The sequence below is a fragment of the Gigantopelta aegis genome, chromosome 8, assembly GCF_016097555.1.
Source record: "Gigantopelta aegis isolate Gae_Host chromosome 8, Gae_host_genome, whole genome shotgun sequence".
Taxonomy (NCBI): Eukaryota; Metazoa; Mollusca; class Gastropoda; order Neomphalida; family Peltospiridae; genus Gigantopelta; species Gigantopelta aegis.
Window position 1 is genome coordinate 27,112,442 of NC_054706.1, and position 22,590 is coordinate 27,135,031.

A 22,590-nucleotide genomic window follows, 5' to 3' on the forward strand; every position below is an offset into this window, starting at 1 on the left:
AAAATTGCAGTAATAAACTCTGGATTGTATACTAGTAAAAAAACAGATTTTATGGCTATACCATCACGGTTTTTTTTTCGTCTTGAAACGAATTATATATAAACTTTTATATTGAAATTAGTTTCCGGCATACTTCGTAATTCACCCGAATCATTTCGTATACCCTCGGCATAATCCCGAATGTTTTCAAATTCTTTTCAAATCACTGGCATGATTTTGCAAATAAGGTTTTGATTAGTCGAATGAAAGGTCAACTGGACATGAGCTCCAATGGGGTGCTGTTAGATCCACAGGTAATAGTAATTAACCAGTGGAGCTAATTTTAATTAGATTGATACATTGTATGTGTTAATGGCCAATCGTTGAATTTACATTTTGTCCACAAGATGGTTTATAGGATTATGTCATAATTTTTCAACAATAAAGAGGTAGATTCATATTTACATATTACACATGACCTAGTTACATATTATTCATACAAGCTGCATGCTGACAAAACAATAATATTTTTAGAGCCAAAAATGTAGGAAAGACCTCTTTATGACGTCTATATTATCTAAAAGTGTCATTTTCATCCTGTGCGACCCACAACCCATACATTGATATATTAGCCTACATGAGGGTGTTTGATCTAAAAATGACAAAACGTGGTCGCCATTTTGAATAAATTAAAATTACGGTTTTTAAACGTGGTTGTAAAAAAAAATCCCATCAGATTCGTGTTTATTGACCAAAAGTGCCATAAAAATGACCGGGCATTTTTATCTAATGTAGAACAAAATATTTATTTGCCCAAGCTTTTCATCAGTTGGCCAACTTAAGTCGATACAATCCAAAGCTAACGGTGGACGTAATATATCATTTATGTCACTTTTGTAACTAAATAATTATTTTCTACTTACAGGTTTTCTTTGAGAATATTAGTAACACTAACAACATTACATTGTTTATATTTAACTACATTTGGGAGGATATTGGTATCCATTTTGAACAAAGGCGGCCATCTTGAATTTTAATTTTCATCAATATATCTTTGAGTGGATTTTAAAGAATATATGTGAATACATTTAAAGGGACAGACCCTAGTTTGAACCCGCGAAAATTAACACTAAGTTTATTTAATCTACAAACATGTAACACATTTGGATAAAGTTACAATTGAGTGAAACACGAGTCTGTGACTTTGAAATGGTGAAATACCCTCTAAAAATAGACTAAACCTCGACTCCATAACTGTTACTTCTCAGACGCACGTGCGTTTTTTAAAAATACAATAAATGCTATTTGTAATATTAAAACACCAGGAAGACCAAAAACACTTCGCATGTACGGAAATTTATAATCTAAACCATAACATCTAAGCAAAGTATGATTACAGTTATCAAAAACGGCTATAATAGTAAAAAAAAAAGATATATATGTATATATATATGCCTTAGTGTTTAAAAACTAGGGTATGTCCCTTTAAGTCATAGAACTGCTAATTCCATGTATTTGTCCACTGACTCTTAGAATAGTATGCCATTGTGTTTGCATATATGAGTTATGGCGGTCATTTTGAAATTATGCAAATTAGCATATTTGCCCCACCTACATCAATGTACAGTTTTGATATGTTGTTCAAGTAGGGTTCAGGGAATAGTTGCAATAAAAATCATTTCGGTTGCAATTTGTTCTACGTCAAACCTTATTTTGACTAATGAGTAATGCATATATTATATTCTAGCGAGCCCGTTTCACGTGACTTTGACAATAGAACGACGTCACATCACAGTCTGAACTCAACTTGAAATTATATTAAAACGATCTAATATCTTTTTTTAAATTCAAGTAAATTGATTTGAAGTTATATTTGTGCTTGTTATTATCCAAGAATGTCCGAGTAAGTTTGTTTGTTTGTTTCTTTGTTGTTGTTGTGTTGTTGTTTTGTTTTTTGTAGAACCAACAGACTGAAAACATTCTAAGTAAAAAAAAAAAAATCAGTTGTACTCAGTAGTAGGAACCATTATGTATGTACATACGTGCATTTGTGTGTGTGTGGTGAGAGTGGAAGGTGGGAAAATAAACGAGAGAGAGAGAGAGAGAGAGAGAGAGAGAGAGAGAGAGAGAGAGAGAGAGAGAGAGAGAGAGAGAGAGAGACAGACACGGACTTATTCATAGACGGACGGACGGATGGACAGACAGATAACAGACTGCCAAAAGACAAGAGCTCACATTTTATAACATATTTCATACCTATTTTAAAAATTAAAATTACGGTTACCATAGTACCATATTATAACATCATTTACCAATGCAAAATACGAGCCCTTGGGTGTTTCGTTAAATTAAAAACAGTTTTTGTAAAACATAAAAGTAGGTATGTAATAAATACAGAACTTCACATACGTTGTTTTCGCTTCCTATTTATTGCACTCGGTTTATTTTGCGAAAGAATATACCACTCGACCACTACGCGGTCTCGTGGCATAGGCCTATATTCACTCGTACCATAAATAGGAAGCAAAAACAACGTAGGCCCTATGCGAAGTTCTGTATAGGTACCATACGTTTATAAATCCCCCACCCATCCCTGATAATGTGTTGTACCATACGTCTGTGGATATATGTTTTGGAGTTAAGAGATCGATTCCACAATCAAGACAATTAAACATGTCCGATATCACGTGAGAAGCTCAGCGCCTGCGCAAATCACGTAAAGTCCTAGTTGGGTTGGCGTCCCGCCACACAGCAGTCCTTAATTCAGCCAGCAAACGTTTCGCTAACGTCCGCGAACTATTTGATTGGTTCCCAGTGTGGTAATTTGGTTTAACGTGAGGCGCCTAAACCAGTCTAGCGTAGCCTACGTCTGGTTGAACGCAGCCCTGGCCATTGCGTTTTGTAGTTGAACTAGATAACGTAGATACGGGCGTAGTGAAACGAAAGCAGTGTGGAGAGCCTTATATGTACCAAACAGAACTGGATTATCTATTCTAAATGCTTAAATAATTAAATAATATTCCAGGGACGACACCTTTAAGAGTTTCCGGTATCCACCACTGTCAACTGCACTTGGTAAGCCACAGTCATCTTCTTTTTTCTTTTGTTTTTCTTTTTTAAAACAGTGGCGTAGGAAGGTGCCAAAAAGGGGGGGGGGGGGGCGCACACTTTTATATTTACACACTTTTACACTATTATAAAACAAAATATCTGAAAAGTGGGGGGGGGGGGGGGGGCACATGCCCCTTTGCCGCCCACCCCCACCCTCCGCTTCCTAAGCCAGTGTAAAAAAAAAAAAAAAAAGTATGTTAATGTGTTTTGCAATTGTTTTGATTATATTGATTAAATGAAAAAAATAGTTTAGCTGTCTTAATTATGCTGCACCATAGGACTACATTCGATTTATTTAACCAAAATGTTTGGTTATCGACCTCGGCGACATGCGCTTATTACACTAAACGGTTTTTTTTTTTAAATTCCTTTATTCCGCTTTATTTAGAGTTTGATCCAAAACTAAAAACTAGTATATGTATATGTTTTCTGTATTTGTTTTACAGCCACAAACCATATACCTAACCTTGAAAGGGCAGTTGCGTTTAAGGTAAAACTAAGTTTTAGAAAATAATTGCTAAACTAGGCTAGTTCCGGTATGATGAGTTTTGTGTGCGTATATGCTGTGTATTGGGGCATAGGGCAACTACAGATTTAAGTTGTATCCTAACCGGACGCGAGCGATTATTTTAGAAATCATTGATTTCAATCGCCTTATCCTAACCACATGCGTACGGCGCAACATGTAAATCTGTCGCGTCGCACGAGTGGGGTTAGGATGAGGTAATTGAAATCAATGATTACTAAAATAATCGCTCGCATCTGAACTGAACTGAACTTTATTTACACTCAGGCCGTAGTCTACGGCATATGAGGATATATATACATACAGCAGTCAGTATAATTGTAACAAGATGGTGGGTGTACATAAATACAATACAATCGCTCGCGTCCGGCTAGGATACAGCTTTAGGCGGGGCCGAAAAGTAGGTGTGTGTGTGTGTGTGTGTGTGTGTGTGTGTGTGTGTGTAAGAGAGAGAGAGAGAGAGAGAAAGAGAGAGATAGAGAGAGATAGAGAGAGAGAGAGAGAGAGAGAGAGAGAGATTAACCTATATCCAATTACGTTTCAAACACGCTGTTCTGGACACACACCTCAGCTATCTGGGCTGGCTGTCTAGGACAGTGGGTTAGTCGTTAATTGTTAGTGGTTAGTGACAGACAAGAAGGTGTTGTGGCCTTACACCTACCCATTGAGTCGTTAAAACTTGCTCTGGGTGGGAGTCTGTACCGGGCTGCGAACTCTGTACCTACCAGCCTGTATTCCGATAGCTTAACCACAACGCCACCTAGGCCGGTGTTGTTTAACAATACGGCTCATACAGTGTGGTCCTCTCCCCCCCCCCCCCCCCCCCATCTCTGTTACAAATCAAATTTGACTTTCATGGCAATTTTTCGATTTTCACAATTATGGTCCTTAAATTTAGAAAATACAAAAATGTGTTGCGCCCGGTAGGCGACATGTATTGCTTTAACAGTGTTCTCAGAACGCTTGTTTATAAAGAAATTAACTTGCATAAAAATACATCAAAAACCTGGTGTTAAACGGTTTTAAAAATCACTAAATATACTGTTTACTTTTACAGAGTGATTTCAGGTTAAAACCACCTTCGCCGCCCCCATTGGAAGGTAAATATAATATGTTTTTAACTTTTATTTGAAAGAAAATAATAATAATAATAATAATAATAATAATAATAAAAAAACCTACTGTAATTCAAAATGGCTAGAATTACAAAATCTTTATTACAATTAGATTTTTAAAAATGTGTAAGGCAAACTGGTATCAGCTTTACAAATTATATTGGTGGCACTTCGTGTGTTGCTTTATTCAACGGAACTTGCACGACAATGTATTGCCTTTTTGTATGAAACTCTTAAAGAATTATATAAATCTTTTTTTTTACAAATATGTTGACATTTGTATAAAACTTGTCGAGAATTTTATGGAACTCGTTGACAATTGTACAAAATTTGTTGAGAATTGTATGAAACTCACCAATAATTCTATTAAACTTGTTGAAAATTGAATGGAAACTCCTAATAATTATATTAAACTTGTTGAAAATTGAATGGAAACTCCTGATAATTGTATTAAACTTGTTAAAAATTGAATGGAAACTCCTGATAATTGTATTAAACTTGTTGAAAATTGAATGGAAACTCCTGATAATTGCATTAAACTTGTTAAAAATTGAATGGAAACTCCTAATAATTGTATTAAACTTGTTGAAAATTGAATGGAAACTCCTAATAATTGTATTAAACTTGGTTAAAATGGTTGAATCAAATATATGAAATTCATGGAGAATAATATCCTTTTTCATAAATTTCATATTGCAAACATACTCGAGAAATAATGTTTGTTTATTCTACAAACGATGTTGATTTGTTTCTGTAGCGGCAATGTAACCTTCGTATTGTTTACTGTGAAGTTATTCTTCGACTATTGCAGAGCTCGAATCAGAGTCAGTAACTGTTATCTACGAAATAAAGGTTAGAAAACGTTTATTCACTTTGAATTTCAATGATAATTTGTAGTCGAGGGTGTGTGTCAGCTTATTATGTTTTGCCATAATATAAATCATTCATGTTTCACCGGATTCTTTTAAATAAATACAAATGCAAAGAGTTTTATTACACAAAATGTCAAAGCCAATTACCATTGTTTTTAAGGTATGTATACTATACTGTATATATGGTGTAACGTGGTATTTTGACTCCCGTAGAATACTGACCCCCGGTCACTATTTTACAATGGCAAAATGACTCCCTGCTGCTGCTGCTGCTGCTGCTGCTGCTGCTGCTGGAAAACCACGCAGTACTACAACTCTCCGCATGTTGCAATATACCACGTTACATCGGCACTAAACTCTGAAAAATCAATCGTTAAAAATATTTGTTTCGGATAGAATTAACTTGGAGCTATTACAAACATTAAGTCGACCAGAAAGACAAAATTGATATCCTAAGCACACAGTTTTAAGTAATGTTGTAAAGGGACAGACCCAAGTTTCAGCCCATGAAAATTAACATTAAATTTAGTTAATCTACAAACCTGTAAAACATTTGGATAATGTTACAGTTGAGTGAAACATGAGTTTGTGACTATGAAATGCAGAAATACCCTCTAAAAGTAAGACTACAACTCGACTCCATAACTGTTACTTCTCAGACGCACGTGCGTTTTTAAAAATATGAGAAATGCATTTTGTGATATTAAAAACACCAGGATGACCAAAAACACTTCGAATGTACGGCAATTGATAATCTAAACCATAAAATATATGTAAGGTATGATTTCAGTCATCAAAAAACGGCTCTAATAGTAAAAAAATATCCCTTAGTGTTTAAAAGCTAGGGTATGTCCCTTTAAGTCATGTTATTGATGAAAAGGAAGGACATGTTTTATTTAACGACGCATTCAGCACATTTTATTTACGGTTATATGCCGTCAGACATATGGTTAAGGACCACACAGATATTGAGAGAGGAAACCCGCTATTGCCACTTCATGGGCAACTCTTTTCGATTTGCAGCAAGAGATCTTTTATATGCACCATCTCACAGACAGGATAACACATGACACGGACTTTGATATAACAGTCGTGGTACACTGGCTGGAGCGAAATATAGCCCAATGGGCCCACCGCCGGGAATCGATCCCAGACCGACCGCACATCAAGCGAACGCTTTACCACTGGGTTACGTCCCGCCCCCTATTGAAGAAAAAGCCATCTAATAATTATTTGGGTTTTCGACTTTTAAGAAAGTTACGACATAATTCATATTTCATATTTAGAAAATCTGTTACTTGAATACAACAATATAGAAAATGAATTATATTTAGTATATCAGCAACATCAGTGTTTTATCAATACATGTTTTGTTTTAGAGAATACTACCAGTACAGCAACCCGTACCGAAGAAAATCGAGGTGAGTAAAACACAATTCTAATATTCAGTAGCGGGTCCACGTGGGCTCAAGGGGGGTCCAGATAGATACACCAGTAAAGTTATTTCACATTACTTCTGGGGGAGGGGTATACAAGCAGTTAATTTGTTTTAAACACCAGTGAGAGCGCATTGATCTAAACTGATGGCCATGATAAAAATTTACCATTTTAAAAGTTAAATTTCAGAAAAACTGAAAAACAAGTTCCAACTAAATCAATCCAAAACACATAGCTCAAACACAACAATACTGTATGCAGAAAATTATACCCGTCCACGGCACGTTTTGGGTGGAACACACGAAAGAGTGAAAAGCACGTGCCCCATGAACAACCGCAACTGCACGTTCAATAAGGGTATAAAAACGGCTTACACGGCATGTCAGACATCCACAATGATATATATATATATATAAACAAAATCGCCATAGGAATGCCACGACTGACACCCGAACAACGCGAGCGAGTCCTGGGTATGGTAACAGATGGGAGCCACCCATGCCCACATCGTAAGAACCTTCGGTTGTTCCCGTAACGAACTTGATACAACGTTACAGGCGGACAGGGCAGACATCAAGACAGGCCAAGAACAGGCAGACCCAGGGTGACGACGCCCCATGATGACCGGTATTTGCGCACCTTGCATCTCCGGAATCGCTTCCTGACAGTGACGTCATCAGCGACGAATGCCTAGTCACAGGGTTAGTCGACGGACAGTAGCCAGGCGACGCGGGGCTCATGGAATAAGGGCTTACAGACTACACAAAGGACAGTTATGGACAGCGCAACATCGTCGTCTTAGTTTGTGGTGTTCTATTGTTAAAGGGAGACAACTAGAGTTGTCGGTTCGAGTTGTCTGTTCGTCGCACCAACCATGCCTCAAAATACGAGAGTGTACAAGTTGTTCGAATAAATCCGTTGAGGATGAATACCGAGTATGTCATCGATTGCTAATACTACATGCTGATGATAAATAAGTACATATACTCGACTCTGCTACTACAATTTGGCGACGAGGATTAACGATTACCATGGGGGACAACGAAAACGGTTCTTTGCAAACTTTTCTCATTTCGGCACCTGCGCCATTTATGCCTGTTCCGGGGAAACAAGTAATTCCGTGGACTCAGTGGAAACGTATGTTTCTGAATTACCTACTCGCTTCAGATGCAGAATCGGCTACACCAGAACGAAAAAAAAGCCATATTGTTACATTCGCTCGGAGTTGAAGGCCAGCGTATTTTCTATTCATTACCGGTAACGGCCGAAGACGCCGATAACCCGTACATTCAGGCTATGAAAACATTGGATAAACATTTTTGTCCGAAGGTAAATGTGGTTCCTGAACGATACCGCTTTAGACAACGAGCACAGTTACCCGGTGAATCGGTTGATTCCTACATTTCAGCGCTACGAGAGTTAGCTACGACTTGTGCTTTCCGAGATTTTGAGAATGAAATGTACCGTGACCAGTTGGTTGAAAAAACCAATTCAACGCGAATTCGAGAGCGATTATTGTTGGAGTCTAACTTGGATATTGATAAAGCAATGGAAATCGCAAGACATATCGAGAATGCAGTTAAAGATGCAAAGTCTATGTCTGCACCGACGGGAAATGACAGTTACACATTTAAAGGTGCATGTTCCAAAATTAACACACAGAAGAGACAATACAGTAAACCAAAAACTCGGAACATTCAGTGTTTCAGATGCGGATCCAATCAACATTTGGCGAACAACCCAACATGCAAAGCCAAGAATATGAGATGTTCATCCTGCAAGAAAATGGGACATTTGCAAGTTGTTTGTAAAAGCAAAAGTGCAGTTCGACAGCTTGAGTGTGAACAACCAAGTGATACGAGTTCCGAGGGACCCAGCTTCGAAGTGTTGGCAACTGACAAAGCAAGTGCAAACAAGAAAGTAGTTCAGTGTGACATTTCGGTTAATTCTGTGAACTTAAAACTTGTTGTTGATACAGCGTCTGATGTGTCTCTTATGTCACTGAAACTTTTTAAGAAACATTTTGACACAAATGCAATAGAACAGTGTAAGGCTAGCATTACTAGTTATTCCAACCACAAGGTAGGAGTAATAGGTAGCTTTCATGCAATGGTTTGCTTCAAGGGTCAGGTTTCACAAGGCACATTTTACATTGTACAGTCAGGTACCAGTCTACTGGGTAAGGATATTATTCAGACACTAGACATAGGTATTCATGGGGGGTCTTTGACCTGCTTTGCGACCCGAGGCAATGCAAGCTCTGATGAACCTAAATCAGATTCGGTGAGTATCCCTGACAGATTCCCACAGCTGTTTAGTGATAAGATTGGAAAGGTTAAGGGCTTTAAACACAAAATCAAAGTGCGTTCAGATGTTAAGCCTGTGCAACAAAAATTGCGCCGATTGCCATTTGCAGTGCGTAATGCTGTTTCTGCCGAGCTGAAGAAATTGGAAAATTCTGATATCATAGAACGTATTGATGCAAGTGAATGGATTTCTCCTATCGTGGTAGCATGGAAAAAAGATGGCTCAGTCCGTGTATGCGTAGATTTGAGAAAACCTAATGAAGCCATTATAGAGGATAGGTATCCACTTCCTAATATTGACGAAATGATAAGTGAAATGCATGGTGCAACCCATTTTTCAAAGCTTGATTTGAAATCCGCCTACCATCAACTTGAATTGGTGGAAAGCAGCCGAGATCTGACGGCATTCATTACACATGAAGGTCTGTTCCGTTTTAAGCGTGTTTGCTTCGGTCTTTCTTCTGCACCATCATGTTTTCAAAAAATGATGTCTACAATTTTGTGCAATGTTCCAGGTGTTCAGTGTTTCATTGACGACGTGATTGTTTACGGCCGAACTAAAGCTGAACATGATCGCAACTTGAACTTGGTACTCCAGCGGTTGCCTGATGCTGGTTTGACGTTGAATGACAAATGTGAGTTCAATGTTCCATCCCTTACAGTTTTGGGTCATGTGATCTCGAAGGACGGTGTGCGTCCAAACCCTGATTTAGTCAAAGCCATTTCTGATGCACCTGTACCGACTAATAAGGATCAGTTGAGGTCTGTTTTAGGGCTCTGCGGTTACTATTCCAAATTTGTGCCAAACTTTGCAGCGCGTGTACAACCGATGCGATGTATTCAAACTGCTGAGAAATTCAAATGGACTGAAGAAGCTAACAAAGCTTTCAAGGACATTAAGTCTGCTATAGTTAACAGCCCTGCTCTTGCTCTATTCGATCCATACCTTGATATCATTGTAACTACAGATGCTAGTGGATATGGTTTAGGTGCAACACTCACACAGGTGAAAAATGGTTCAGAAGTTATAGTTGCATGCGCATCTCGCAGTCTAACTGCATTAGAATTGAAATATTCTGTGGGAGAGCGTGAAGCTTTAGCATGCATATGGGCAGTAGAAAAGTGGCATACATATTTGTGGGGTCGTAGATTCACTTTGCGTACAGATCACCAAGCACTTGTGACACTGTTGAGTTCAAAAGGGACGGGTCACAAACCAATGCGAATTGCGCGATGGGCAATGCGGTTGTTACACTACACATATGACATACAGTACAAACCCGGTGTTCAAAATAAAGTGCCGGATGCACTTTCTAGATTGCCATTGTCTACAAGTAAAGACAAAATCCAGGATGAGGATGAGGCTGAGGCTGTGTGCCAACTTTGGTTTGAACATGTAGAACATAACATTGCGATAACCAGAGAACGTTTACAGCGAGCAACGTCTGAGAGCTCGATTTGTACTCGTATTTCCCAATACATTCAGAATGGATGGCCTTGTACAAAAACAGAAATTATTAATGATCTGAAACCATTCTTTCAGGTGAAAGATGAGTTGTCTGTACATGACGGCATTATTTTCCGTGGGGAACGGGTGATAGTGCCAGATGAACTTTGTGCACATGTGGTGAACTTGGCACATGAAAGTCATCAAGGTATAGTGCGTACAAAACAGAGGCTGAGAGATTTGTATTGGTGGCCAAAGATGGATATTCAGGTTACTGAGCTGGTAAAGTCGTGCATTACTTGTCAGTTGAATGACAAATCTGCTGTTACGCGGACAGCACCTACGCAGCCAGTACCACTTCCGAATGCTGCATGGAAAAAAACTTGGTCTCGATTTTGTCGGGCCAGACTATTCTGCACCGCCTGAACGGCGATATATTATTTCCATGATTGATTACAGGAGCAAATGGCCAGAGGTAGCATTCGCTTCGGATATAAGTACCAAAACAGTGCTGAAGTTTCTTGTTACAGTTTTCAGTCGAGAAGGTTATCCCGACGAAATTGTTACAGATAATGGGCCTCAAGTGGTGTCCCATGAATTTGAAGAATTTCTACGACACAGAAATATAAAACACAGGTTTTCTTCGGTTTATCATCCGGAAGGAAACAGTGAGGTTGAACGTTTAAACAAAATTCTGTCCGAAACCATTCAGTCTGCAAGAATTCAGAAAAAGGATGTGAAAAGCACAATGGTACAATTTCTTGGTGCATATAGAGCGACTAAGCATGCTACTACAGGCGAGTCTCTGTCTTTTATGCTGCATGGCCGACATATGCGTACAATGCTTGACATTAAAGGGGTAACGCTTTATCCCAATCCATCTACTAGTACTGAGGTTGAAAATAGAGTGGCAGCGAAACAAGCTAAGAGCAAGGCATATGCTGATAAGCGGAAAGGCACAAAAGCGAGATTTTTCAAACCTGGTGACTATGTTCGCATAAGAAAACCATGGCATGTCAAAAAGGGTGAGAGCAAATTCACTGCACCGATAAAGATTGTTTCTCAGATTAGTCCTTTTACTTACAAAATGGAAAATGGTTCAAATTGGAATGTTAAATTTCTTGCTCCTTTTTATGGTAAAGTACCTAACCAGTTTGATGAGGGGGAAGATGTGTGGTTTGAAAACTCAGGTACACAATCACTTTGAACAAAACCATAATCCAAATATTCCACAACGTGTTAGAGAACCCAGAGTTCGCAGATTACCTGCATGGACCAAAGACTATGTTATGAAGTGACATGGTTAGATTTGAAGGGTTGAATTGCAGGTAGACAAAAGGTTAATTGAAGTGTTCATTTAACTGAGGGCTTAAAGACTAGTTAGTTTTGAAAATGTTAACATTAATATGGTTTTGCTATTTTAATAGTCAGCTGTTAATAGTTCATAACACTGTCTACTGTTTTATTTCTTACTCAGAATTATCTATTGTTTGTAAGTTTAATTTCAGTTAGATATACCTTGTGAAAGCAATTTTCTTAAGAGAAGGGGAAATGTGGTGTTCTATTGTTAAAGGGAGACAACTAGAGTTGTCGGTTCGAGTTGTCTGTTCGTCGCACCAACCATGCCTGAAATACGAGAGTGTACAAGTTGTTCGAATAAATCCGTTGAGGATGAATACCGAGTATGTCATCGATTGCTAATACTACATGCTGATGATAAATAAGTACATATACTCGACTCTGCTACTACATAGTTGAGACAGGACTGTACGACATTGGCAGCGACGTGACTGGCAGAGGGTCGTCTTCACTAATGAAAGCCTGTTCTCTTTGTTCAGAGTTGATTGGAAGACGGCGTGTTTACCGCCGAAGGGGACAACGAACGGCGGCTTATTGGGTTCAGGAGGTCATTCTATGTGGTGGAGGGAGTGCCATGGTGTTGGGAGGGATCTGTGGGCAGGAGAGGACATCACAGGCCATCGTTAACGGACACTTGACAGCTCAGCGTTACATGGATGACATTCTTCGTCCGATTGTCCTACCATTTCTCCAACAGCAGCCACGTGGTGTTCTTTATCAGCAGGACAACGCCAGACCCCATACAGCCAGAATCGTACATAATTTCCTTGGAGCCAACAACGTCAACCGGTTGCCGTGGCCTGCATGCTAACTAGACATGTCCCCCGTGTAACACCTATGGGATGTCATGGATCGTCGTGTTCGCCAACGTCTACACCCTCCAGCCAGCCAACAAGATCCAGGCCCTCCAAGAAGAATGGCAACGTATCCCACTTGACCTCATCAGACGACTGAATTTGTGCATCGGAGAGTTTTTACTTGTCTTGGGGCATGGGGTGGAAACACACGCTATTAATGTGACTTGTTATTGAACTTGAGCGATTTTCCGTATGCTCTGCATATTGTCATAACGTTGAAAGCTCGATTTTTATGCCCCACATCACTTTGGGCAACTCTGACGTCATTATCGGATGCTGTATGATTGTCATTTTTAGTGTTGATTACGTTGAGATATTGATCTTTTCAATACATTTACTTCATCCATCTATCTTTTGTTTTTAAACCAGAGTGATTTAAAACTATGGTAAAGTTTCTTTTGGTCTTCATTTTCATTATCACCGGCTATTGAATGTCCCATCATTTGGTAATTGTGACATATTGTGTTAGAGGTTCTGACATATGGTCTTTCAGGAAATCTGTTACATATGCCGAATACACTCAGACTTGCTCTAGAGTTAACTCCTAATAAAAATGGTAAATGCCAAATTTTATAAATGAAATCGGTCTATCTGGTATAACGTCGCTTTTTACCAGTCAGGTTAAAACAGAATCCACTATGTTTTGTAATGTTTCTTTTTTCATTTATTTATTTATTATTTATTTATTTATTTATAGGAAGTCGACCTGGGGATCAAAATATCTTTATTACCATCACTAGCAGGTAAATAAAAAAACAAAGCAATTTGATAGTAATAAATACAAAGCTCCTGTAAGCTTACAAACATGGGATTCCAAACGGCTGGTATAGTGGAGTGGGTTAGGTCAAACTTTGGTCGATATTGTGACACATTGGCCCATAGCACCAAATTTTAAGAGTTCAAGGCCAAAGGTCAAATTTAGACATGTCTAGAAAAGAAGTTTCAAAGCACTAAACTGGGCACAGTTGTATTTTAAATTACTTGATATGAGTAAAATGGGCATTTCGTATATTGCTGACAAAATATGAAATTGCTATTCTTACTTGAGCCAACATATGATTGGACTTACAGTAATACAGTTTATTTATAATAACCTCTTGCTAACTGAGACAATGTATCATCAATGAATACAAGATGGCCACCAAAATGGTCGTCCAAAGACAAAAGAAAACAGTTAGTGTGGGGTTAGAGAACTGAACTTTGCAGTTTAGTACCCACAACTGTTCTTTGTGGTTTTTGCATTTTGGACAGTGCTGATTTAAGATCCGAGGAGTGCAGACTTGGCAGTCTTCAGCGAACTGTAAAACAGAATGTAAGATATGGCCACCTCTTTCTCCTGGTGCCCATCTTTATGGCCATCTTGGATTTAAACAATGATACAATATCTGTTACATAAAAATTTTTATAAATCAATTTCTCAACCCCTAAAATTTTTATCACTAACAATCCCCCCCCCCCCCCCCAAATTAAAAAAATAATAATCCAATTTTCTTTTTCTGGCTGCTATTGTGGTGGCCAACTTGGATTTAAATGATGTTGCCATGTCCTGGATAAAAAAAAAAACTCCAGTCACCACGATCAACCGTTTGCCATAGGTGATAAAGTATCCAATATATTGTTAGTTCTGTGTTTTGACAGCCATCTTGAATATTTCAAAATGCTCAAGCGTGCAAAGTTTGCGCTTCCTGGATTCTTGATTAACACCTTCCAAATATGCAGAAACTACAAAGGACATGGAGGGTTTAGCAAACAATTAGTTTACTCGTGTGAAATTTGGTGCCCTTGTCTTCATTTCTTGAATGCCATTTCAATTTGACCGTTGGCCTAGACATGATCTTGACGTATAAATTGGGGCTGTCGGGTCTTAAACATTTTGTAATGCTTACAGTACATGTATGTCTAATGTAGTGCTTTGAAATCACTTTTCAGGATAGTCTAAATTTTACCTTTATCTTGATCTCTAAAATCGGTTACCTTTCAAAAAAAAAAAGTGCACTGTCCTAAAAAAAATAGCTATGCCAAATTTGATGTTTTGGGTCAGCATGTCCAGATCATTTCTCTAAGCCAATCCACTAGTATGGGGACCCCCCCCCCCCCCCCCCCCCCCCCCAACAAAAAAAACACTATTTCAAAACAGACTATATCTTAATATTTTCAACCACCTAAGTGGAACTAATCTGAGTTTGCAACCATTGTAACATATTTCCAAAAAACTAGTTACATCTTGAACAGTTTATTGTTTGGAATATTCCTTTCTTTATATCGCATGCGATTCGGGTCGTCCTGTTTGTACAAAACATGCTACAACTACTGCAAACTCAGCTCTCGTAAATTCTAGAGGCATATCCGCCAGAGGGGAAGTTTATATAAAGACAAGCAATCAAAAGTATGTGCTTTATGTGCTTCTTCTATTGCAAAAACAAATACATGTATACATGTATATAATTACAAAATCACAATTACCATCTGTTGGACCGCCATAGGCACTTATTAAACAATGCATTGGTTGTGTAAAACAAATATTTCTTTGAATCAACATTAAATTCATCATCATTATTTACAATACTGATATTATTTTAAGTGACAAATGGCAGTTGCTTCTTGTCAATTTCAAACCTTGGTGTTAATGTTGTTTTAATTGCCATGGCTAGTATGCATGTCTTTTATATATTTATTTTTCTATTGTTGGATATATTTTTGTAAAAGATCTGTTATACTACATTGTATCGTTATGAACAAACAAAATTAAATTTAAAATTGTTTTATTATTATTATTTTGCAGACGACATAATAAGAATTGAAAAGGTATGTAATTTTATGAAATGTAGGGCCTATGCAGGCTAAGACTGACTTAGGTCTCGCTACACAGTTCACTTCTGGGTGAGAGTTCATTGATGACGGTCCACTATAGTTCCTAATTGTGACATATGTTGTGGTTCACATATTCACTTTTAGTCATTACGGAAGAATTAAAACAAGTTGTATTTTTTATGGTAGGGCCTTCTGGTTGGATTTTGCCCATGTTATTTTGTAATATTGTGTATGGTCTGTTCGGGGCATGGGTGTACAGCGGAAGAGGCGGTCGGTACGACTTAGCTCCTGAACAGGTGGTTCGGACCGGTACTACAGCCAAATGCGGTCATATTGCAAAAGTCTGAGACGGAAATGTTCTCAGTTTTGGAGTGAAAATAAATGCTTATAATTATAATATATGTTCGCTGGTGTATATTGTTAGTGCCAACGAGAACCCGTTCATTTGAAGATGGGCAATTTAACATGGATTTCAATGGCAGATGACATGTGTAGTGAGACCTTCAGGGTCATTTTACACGTGTGTGGTTTTCGACGACGTATATAAGTTCATCCATTATTTATTTATCGTGTTTAAGGCCACCTTAAAGATAAAAAGAAAAAATTGCAGATAGATACCATGCGTTTGCATCTCCCAAATAGCTTGCCCTCCCCAATTCAAATATTTTTCCTTCTAACCCGTTTTATATCTTCGGTGGCATCCGAAACATGTTTTTTTTTTTTATTGTAAGTTATTTTATTTATTTAAAAAAAAAATTAAAAAATGTAAAAAAAAATGTATTATGACTTTTAAACTTTTATTATTATTATTTACAGGTATTAAGGAACACTATCATAGAATTGCCTGCACTGAGAAATAGAACACGAAGAAGACGCAAATATGTTTTTGTTCCCAACTCTAACCAAGGAGTTCAATCGCATTAAAAAAAAAAAGACCACCAAAATCTTGGATTGTGATCTTCCATGAGCAAAAACCCCCCCAAAAACCCTGTTGTTTTGATTAGCGAACTTATAAAGTTACTCTGTACCGTGGCATAAAAATTATGAATTGGTTTTAAGTTTCTATTACCCATATATTTCAAGTCTTAATGTAATCAGAAGTGTTTACAAAATTTAGCTGTTGTTCTTGTGAATTTTTATATTAGTTTCGCTATAGGCTTAGACTTCATATAAATAGCAAAGATGATATGCTATTTGATTTTTAAGGAATAGTCTGTTTATTCATGAATCCTTTTATAGTATATACACATTTATAGAGTATCAATACAAAATGTACATTAATAAAAATCTAGACTTGAAATTATGTTTTATGTTGCCACACATTGTATGCCAGACATCGGGAGTGTGTGTGTGTGTGGGGGGGGGGGGGGGGGAGAAAGAGTGTGCCTTCCTTAGGTCTATGGTGTACACCGATTGCCCACGACTCCCTGGCAATATTTCGTCCACATTTTTGGCCAATTTGCAATTTTATATTTTTTTTGACAAATATAAGATGTGCGGTGACCCTCCTCAACAGTTGATCCTATCGATGCAATTCTCAAATAACTTCAGAACAAAATAAATTTTCAAAATGTGTATTGTGATATACTCACAAAGTTGCTACAACTTGCCAAATTTCACCTCAATACATACTGATGAATAAAAAGATCACACGTTTTGAAATGTCGTTTTACAAGTATATATACTGAACAAAATAAGAAACTTCCGCTAACTTTGCTTGAACATAACTTGATGAAAACAAACCGGGGGAATAATTGTTATATATGCGTTTAAAGAGTGTTCCATGATGCATCGTTTGGTGCAAAAATCATGGCCATAAGTTAACAGAAACTGGGAGAAATTTTGACCAAGTGTGGTAAGGGTTAAAAAAAACAAAAAAAACACCTTAATAACGGGTATGACCACCTCTTGAATTGACCACTGCAGTGCATCGCAGGCGCATAGAATTGACTAGTGTTGATTTCTGCCTGTGGAATATTGTTCCATTCCTGAATGAGCGCTTGACGAAGTTCATTGACGTTAGCGGGTGGGTTGGGACGACGCCTCAATCGTCTGTCCAGACTATCCCAGACATGCTCGATGGGGTTGAGATCAGGACTTTTAGCGGGCCAGTCATCAATGAAATCAATGTTATTTGTCCTAAGAAAATTTACAGTGTCTCTAGCTGTATGAGAGGTGGCATTATCATGCTGAAAAATCGAGATGTTGGCGTTGTTATGGAACAGAGGAATGACGTGATGAGCGAGAATGTCATCGCGGTAACGTTGAGCATTTAAATTGCCATCAATGACGACTAGTGGTGAACGATAACCATGGGCAATGGCTGCCCAGACCATGACACAATCCCCACCCACGAAACGATCTCGTTCAAGAACACAACAGTCAGCATAGCGTTCATTTCTCCTACGGTAGACGCGCACCCTGCCATCACCACGTTGTAAAGAAAATCTGGATTCATCCGAAAAAAGAACGGTATTCCAGCGTCGCCGTATCAAACGAGTGTGTACACGTGCCCAATTAAGACGATTTAGACGATGACGTTGCGTTAAAACGCATCCGACGTAAGGACGTCGTGCACGTAAACCGTTCTCCCGCAGACGAATACGAAGTTTGCCCACTGATTCGGTTATTATGAAGCCCAGGTGTGTTAGCAGCAGTAGCAGTGGCAGTTTGGAATCGATTGCGCAAATGCGTGTTCATGATATAGCGGTCTTGACCACGCGTTGTAACACGCGGACGTCCACGACGTGGCAAGTCGTTGGCGCTTCCTGTCGTTCGAAATCTTACGCGAAGATTTCGTATCGCTCGACTAGAACTCCCAACATGCCTTGCAACGTCTTCTGTCGACATGCCAGCATCAAGCATGCCAATCGCCCGTTCGCGTAAATTATTGGGTATTCTTGGCATACTAAAAATGCTACAATGTAAAAAAAACGTTAATTTTTTTTACATATTTTGAAGCGTTTTCGTTCACTTAACAACAATGTCAGTAAGACAAGTAAAACAAATTGACCGAATACTACACGGGACATGTCGAACCATGCATGCACGTGCAAATTGAATTTCACGTTGTCGACGATTAACAGTGCAAAAATAATAGATAAAATTCATGAATCCTGATAATACAGCTCAAGGCTAATACTACCTATATAATTTCATTACACAATGAATTCTTTAACACAAATACTATATGTACAAATCGGAAGTTTCTTTTTTTGTTCAGTATATATATATATATATATATATATATATTACTCCCTCTCTTTCCGATTTCAAGCCAATTATTCATGGGTGGTAAATTGCCAAATCAATTTACAAAAAATACCGAATAAACCTATACACAATTAAATCCTACTTGTATAAGTACTGAATGAATCGATATTGGAGACTATAATAATCATTAACGTGAATAAGATGCATTACTGTGTGTGGAAGTGCTAAATGAATCGATGCTAAACATTTACACTCGTATAATAATTTCACTGTCGTGAAGTTATAAAAAGAATTGAATGAATCAATATTATTTTTTTAACACCACTGAATCACACTGATTAATTAATCATCGGCTATTTGATGTCAAACATTTGGTAATTCTGACTCGGTAGTCATCAGAGGAAACCCCGCTAATTGTTTCCTAATGCAGAAAGGGATCTTTTATATGCACTTTCCCACAGACAGGAAAGCACATACCATGGCCTTTGACCAGTTGTGGTGCACTGGTTGAAACGAGAAAAATACCAATCAGTTGAATGAATCCATTGAGGTGGTGCGATCCTGCGACGCAAGGACCTTTGGCGACTGAGCAAAATCCCGCACAGCATCAATATTAAAATATATACCCTACTACATTTGTAGAAACGTGTATAGGAAATATTGATAAAAAACCCCAACAAAAAACATTACTGAATTAATTAATATTGAAATTCATTAGAACTTGAGGAATGTTAAAACATATAAGCATCAAATTTCATTCATGTGGATTATGACAGTTTGACATTTCCAGAAGCTTTGACGAATTAGTTGTAAAACGTGTATGTACACTTATTTTTCTATTGCTGTGATTCCGACTTTTGTAGAAGTATTAAATAATTCAATAATTAACAAGCCTAATGGCCTAAACAATCACTTGAGTAAATTGTTGACCCCCATCTACTACTCACTGAATGCAAAGAAAAAAAAAAGAGAAATGTTTTATTCACCGACGCACTCAACACACTTTATTTACGGTTATATGGCGTCAGACATAGGGTTAAGGACCACACAGATATTGAGAGAGAAAACCCGCTGTCGTCACTTCATGGGCTACTCTTTTCGATTACCAGCAAGGGATCTTTTATATGCACCATCCCAGACAAGATAGTACATACCACGGCCTTTCAGGCGCGTGCGCAGGTGTGTGTGTGTGTGTGTGTGTGTCAGAATGACAAAATTCACAAATTTTATCCTCCATTTGCCAAGGATGCTTATCACAAAATCTGATTGAAAAAAGTATAATACGTGAAAGGTTTATGCACTGCGAAAACGGATCACAATAGGTCACTGAAGCCGTGGATGTATTCTGGTAAACAATAACCCAACTGCTGTATACTGGGGTTGGGGTTATCGTTATATAGCAACCTCACAAAAAAAACAACAACAACAAAAAAACAAACAATTGTTTTGTTTAACGACACCACTAGAGCACATTGATTTATTAATCATCAGTCATTGGATGCTTGTAATCTTTGATACAGTCTTACTGATATCTGTAGGACTGAACTGATTACACCCCAACTGAAAGTTGTTACGGCATGCACTCATGAATCAGTGAAAACAAGTGATGATACCAGGTGTTTGTCACAGGCAAAACCCATATTAAGAATAGCTCACAGCTGTCAATATCCCTTGCCGGTTTTCTCTCAACATGCTGCAATTTCATGTTTAATAATAATAATGATAACGCTGTTAAATACCCAATAGCTGCTGATTAAATAATAATCTGGGCTGTCCTTTTTATCGACAAGTTAGTTAATTTAATTTTTGTTTAACAACACCATTTGAGAACATTGATTTATTAATCATTGGCTATTGGATGTTAAACATTTGGTAATTCTTAGAGGAAACCTGCTATATGTTTCCATTAGTAGCAAGGAATCTTTTATACGCACCATCAAACAGGATAACACATACCACAGCCTTTGATATAAGTCGTGGTTCACTGGCTGGAATTAAGAAATAACCCAACGTTGATGAGATCCTAGACAGACTGCGCATCAAGTAAGTGTTTTACCACTGGGCTACGTCCTGCTTCTTTATTGACAAATGCATCACTCTACATTAATTCTTGTCTACTCGCCCAAGATCAGTTAGTTTTTGTTTAACAACTCCACTAGAGCACAAGTAGTCTTTGAGGAAACCTGCAATAGTTTGTTCATTAGCAGTAAGATCTTTTATATATGGACTTTCCCGCTGACAGGACAGCACATACCACAAACTTTGATATATCAGATATGAAACACTAGTCTGAATAGGGGGAAATCTAATTAGAGAGTGGGTCCAATGAGGTTGTTTGCTTGCCGCAGAGCTAGCTCTGGCACTTGACAAATTTGCCAATTGTGAATTTTGAAAGCACTCGGCAAATTTTATTTAACATGAAAACATTTGTTTGGGACAAGCACAATGGAGAGCAAGTAGATGTTACACAACTGGTATAACAAAGGCCATGTTATGTACAATCCTGTCTGTTAATCAAAAAGAGCAGCCCACAAAGTGGTGACAGAGATGTTTCTCCCATTTTCTATGTGGTCCTTAAATCTGTCTGATGAAATATAACCATAGTCAACAAAGATTCCCGATGAGGTACATGATACGCCCGTCGGGAGTTTGATGGAAAACCATATGATGTTCAGAATAGACAAATTATTTGATTTATTTGTATCAGAGACCTAGTAATTGTATGTGACACACCACCATCCCAAGTTGTTCCTACATGTGAGGTTTGATGGTCCTGTATGCAAGATATGGTCCAGACAAGGATTTACTGTTATGTGCAGTAGACTGAACAGTAGGTCACAGTGACCTAGTAATAGTATGTGACACACCACCATCCCAAATTGTTCCTACATGTGAGGTTTAATGGTCCTGTACGCAAGATATGGTCCAGACAAGGATTTACTGTTATGTGCAGTAGACTGAACAGTAGGTCACAGTGACCTAGTAACAGTATGTGACACACCACCATCCCAAATTGTTCCTACATGTGAGGTTTGATGGTCCTGTATGCAAGATATGGTCCAGACAAGGATTTACTGTTATGTGCAGTAGACTGAACAGTAGGTCACAGTGACCTAGTAATAGTATGTGACACACCACCATCCCAAATTGTTCCTACATGTGAGGTTTAATGGTCCTGTACGCAAGATATGGTCCAGACAAGGATTTACTGTTATGTGCAGTAGACTGAACAGTAGGTCACAGTGACCTAGTAATAGTATGTGACACACCACCATCCCAAATTGTTCCTACATGTGAGGTTTAATGGTCCTGTACGCAAGATATGGTCCGGACAAGGATTTACTGTTATGTGCAGTAGACCGTGAAAAGTAGGTCACAGTGACCTTGTAATAATACACGACAAACTGCCATCCCAAGTTGTTCCTACATGTGAGTTTTGATGGTCTTGTATGCAAGATATGGTCCAGACAAGAAACTTAACAGACGGACAACGCCATACCATAATACGATCCAACATAGATGGGTGTATAAAAATGTCTTAAGTAAAACATTTGTTT

At 38.1% G+C, this 22,590-nt stretch overlaps 1 protein-coding gene across 3 annotated transcripts; it reads left to right on the forward strand.

The window, feature by feature from the left end:
• Positions 1 to 1,748: 1,748 nt before the first annotated feature.
• LOC121379042 lies at positions 1,749 to 17,468 on the forward strand. 3 transcript variants are annotated; one of them, XM_041507484.1, is made up of 9 exons: positions 1,749 to 1,882; positions 3,005 to 3,054; positions 3,537 to 3,580; positions 4,674 to 4,716; positions 5,543 to 5,583; positions 6,983 to 7,024; positions 13,707 to 13,752; positions 15,792 to 15,814; positions 16,637 to 17,468. In XM_041507484.1, exons 1-9 carry the CDS (start codon positions 1,875 to 1,877, stop codon positions 16,742 to 16,744), a joined length of 405 nt encoding a protein of 134 aa, XP_041363418.1. In that variant the 5' UTR covers positions 1,749 to 1,874; the 3' UTR covers positions 16,745 to 17,468. The 3 variants fall into 3 exon arrangements, with proteins under 3 accessions (XP_041363418.1, XP_041363420.1, XP_041363419.1); XM_041507486.1 differs by lacking the exon at positions 15,792 to 15,814; XM_041507485.1 differs by lacking the exons at positions 13,707 to 13,752; positions 15,792 to 15,814.
• The last annotated feature ends 5,122 nt before the right edge of the window (positions 17,469 to 22,590 follow it).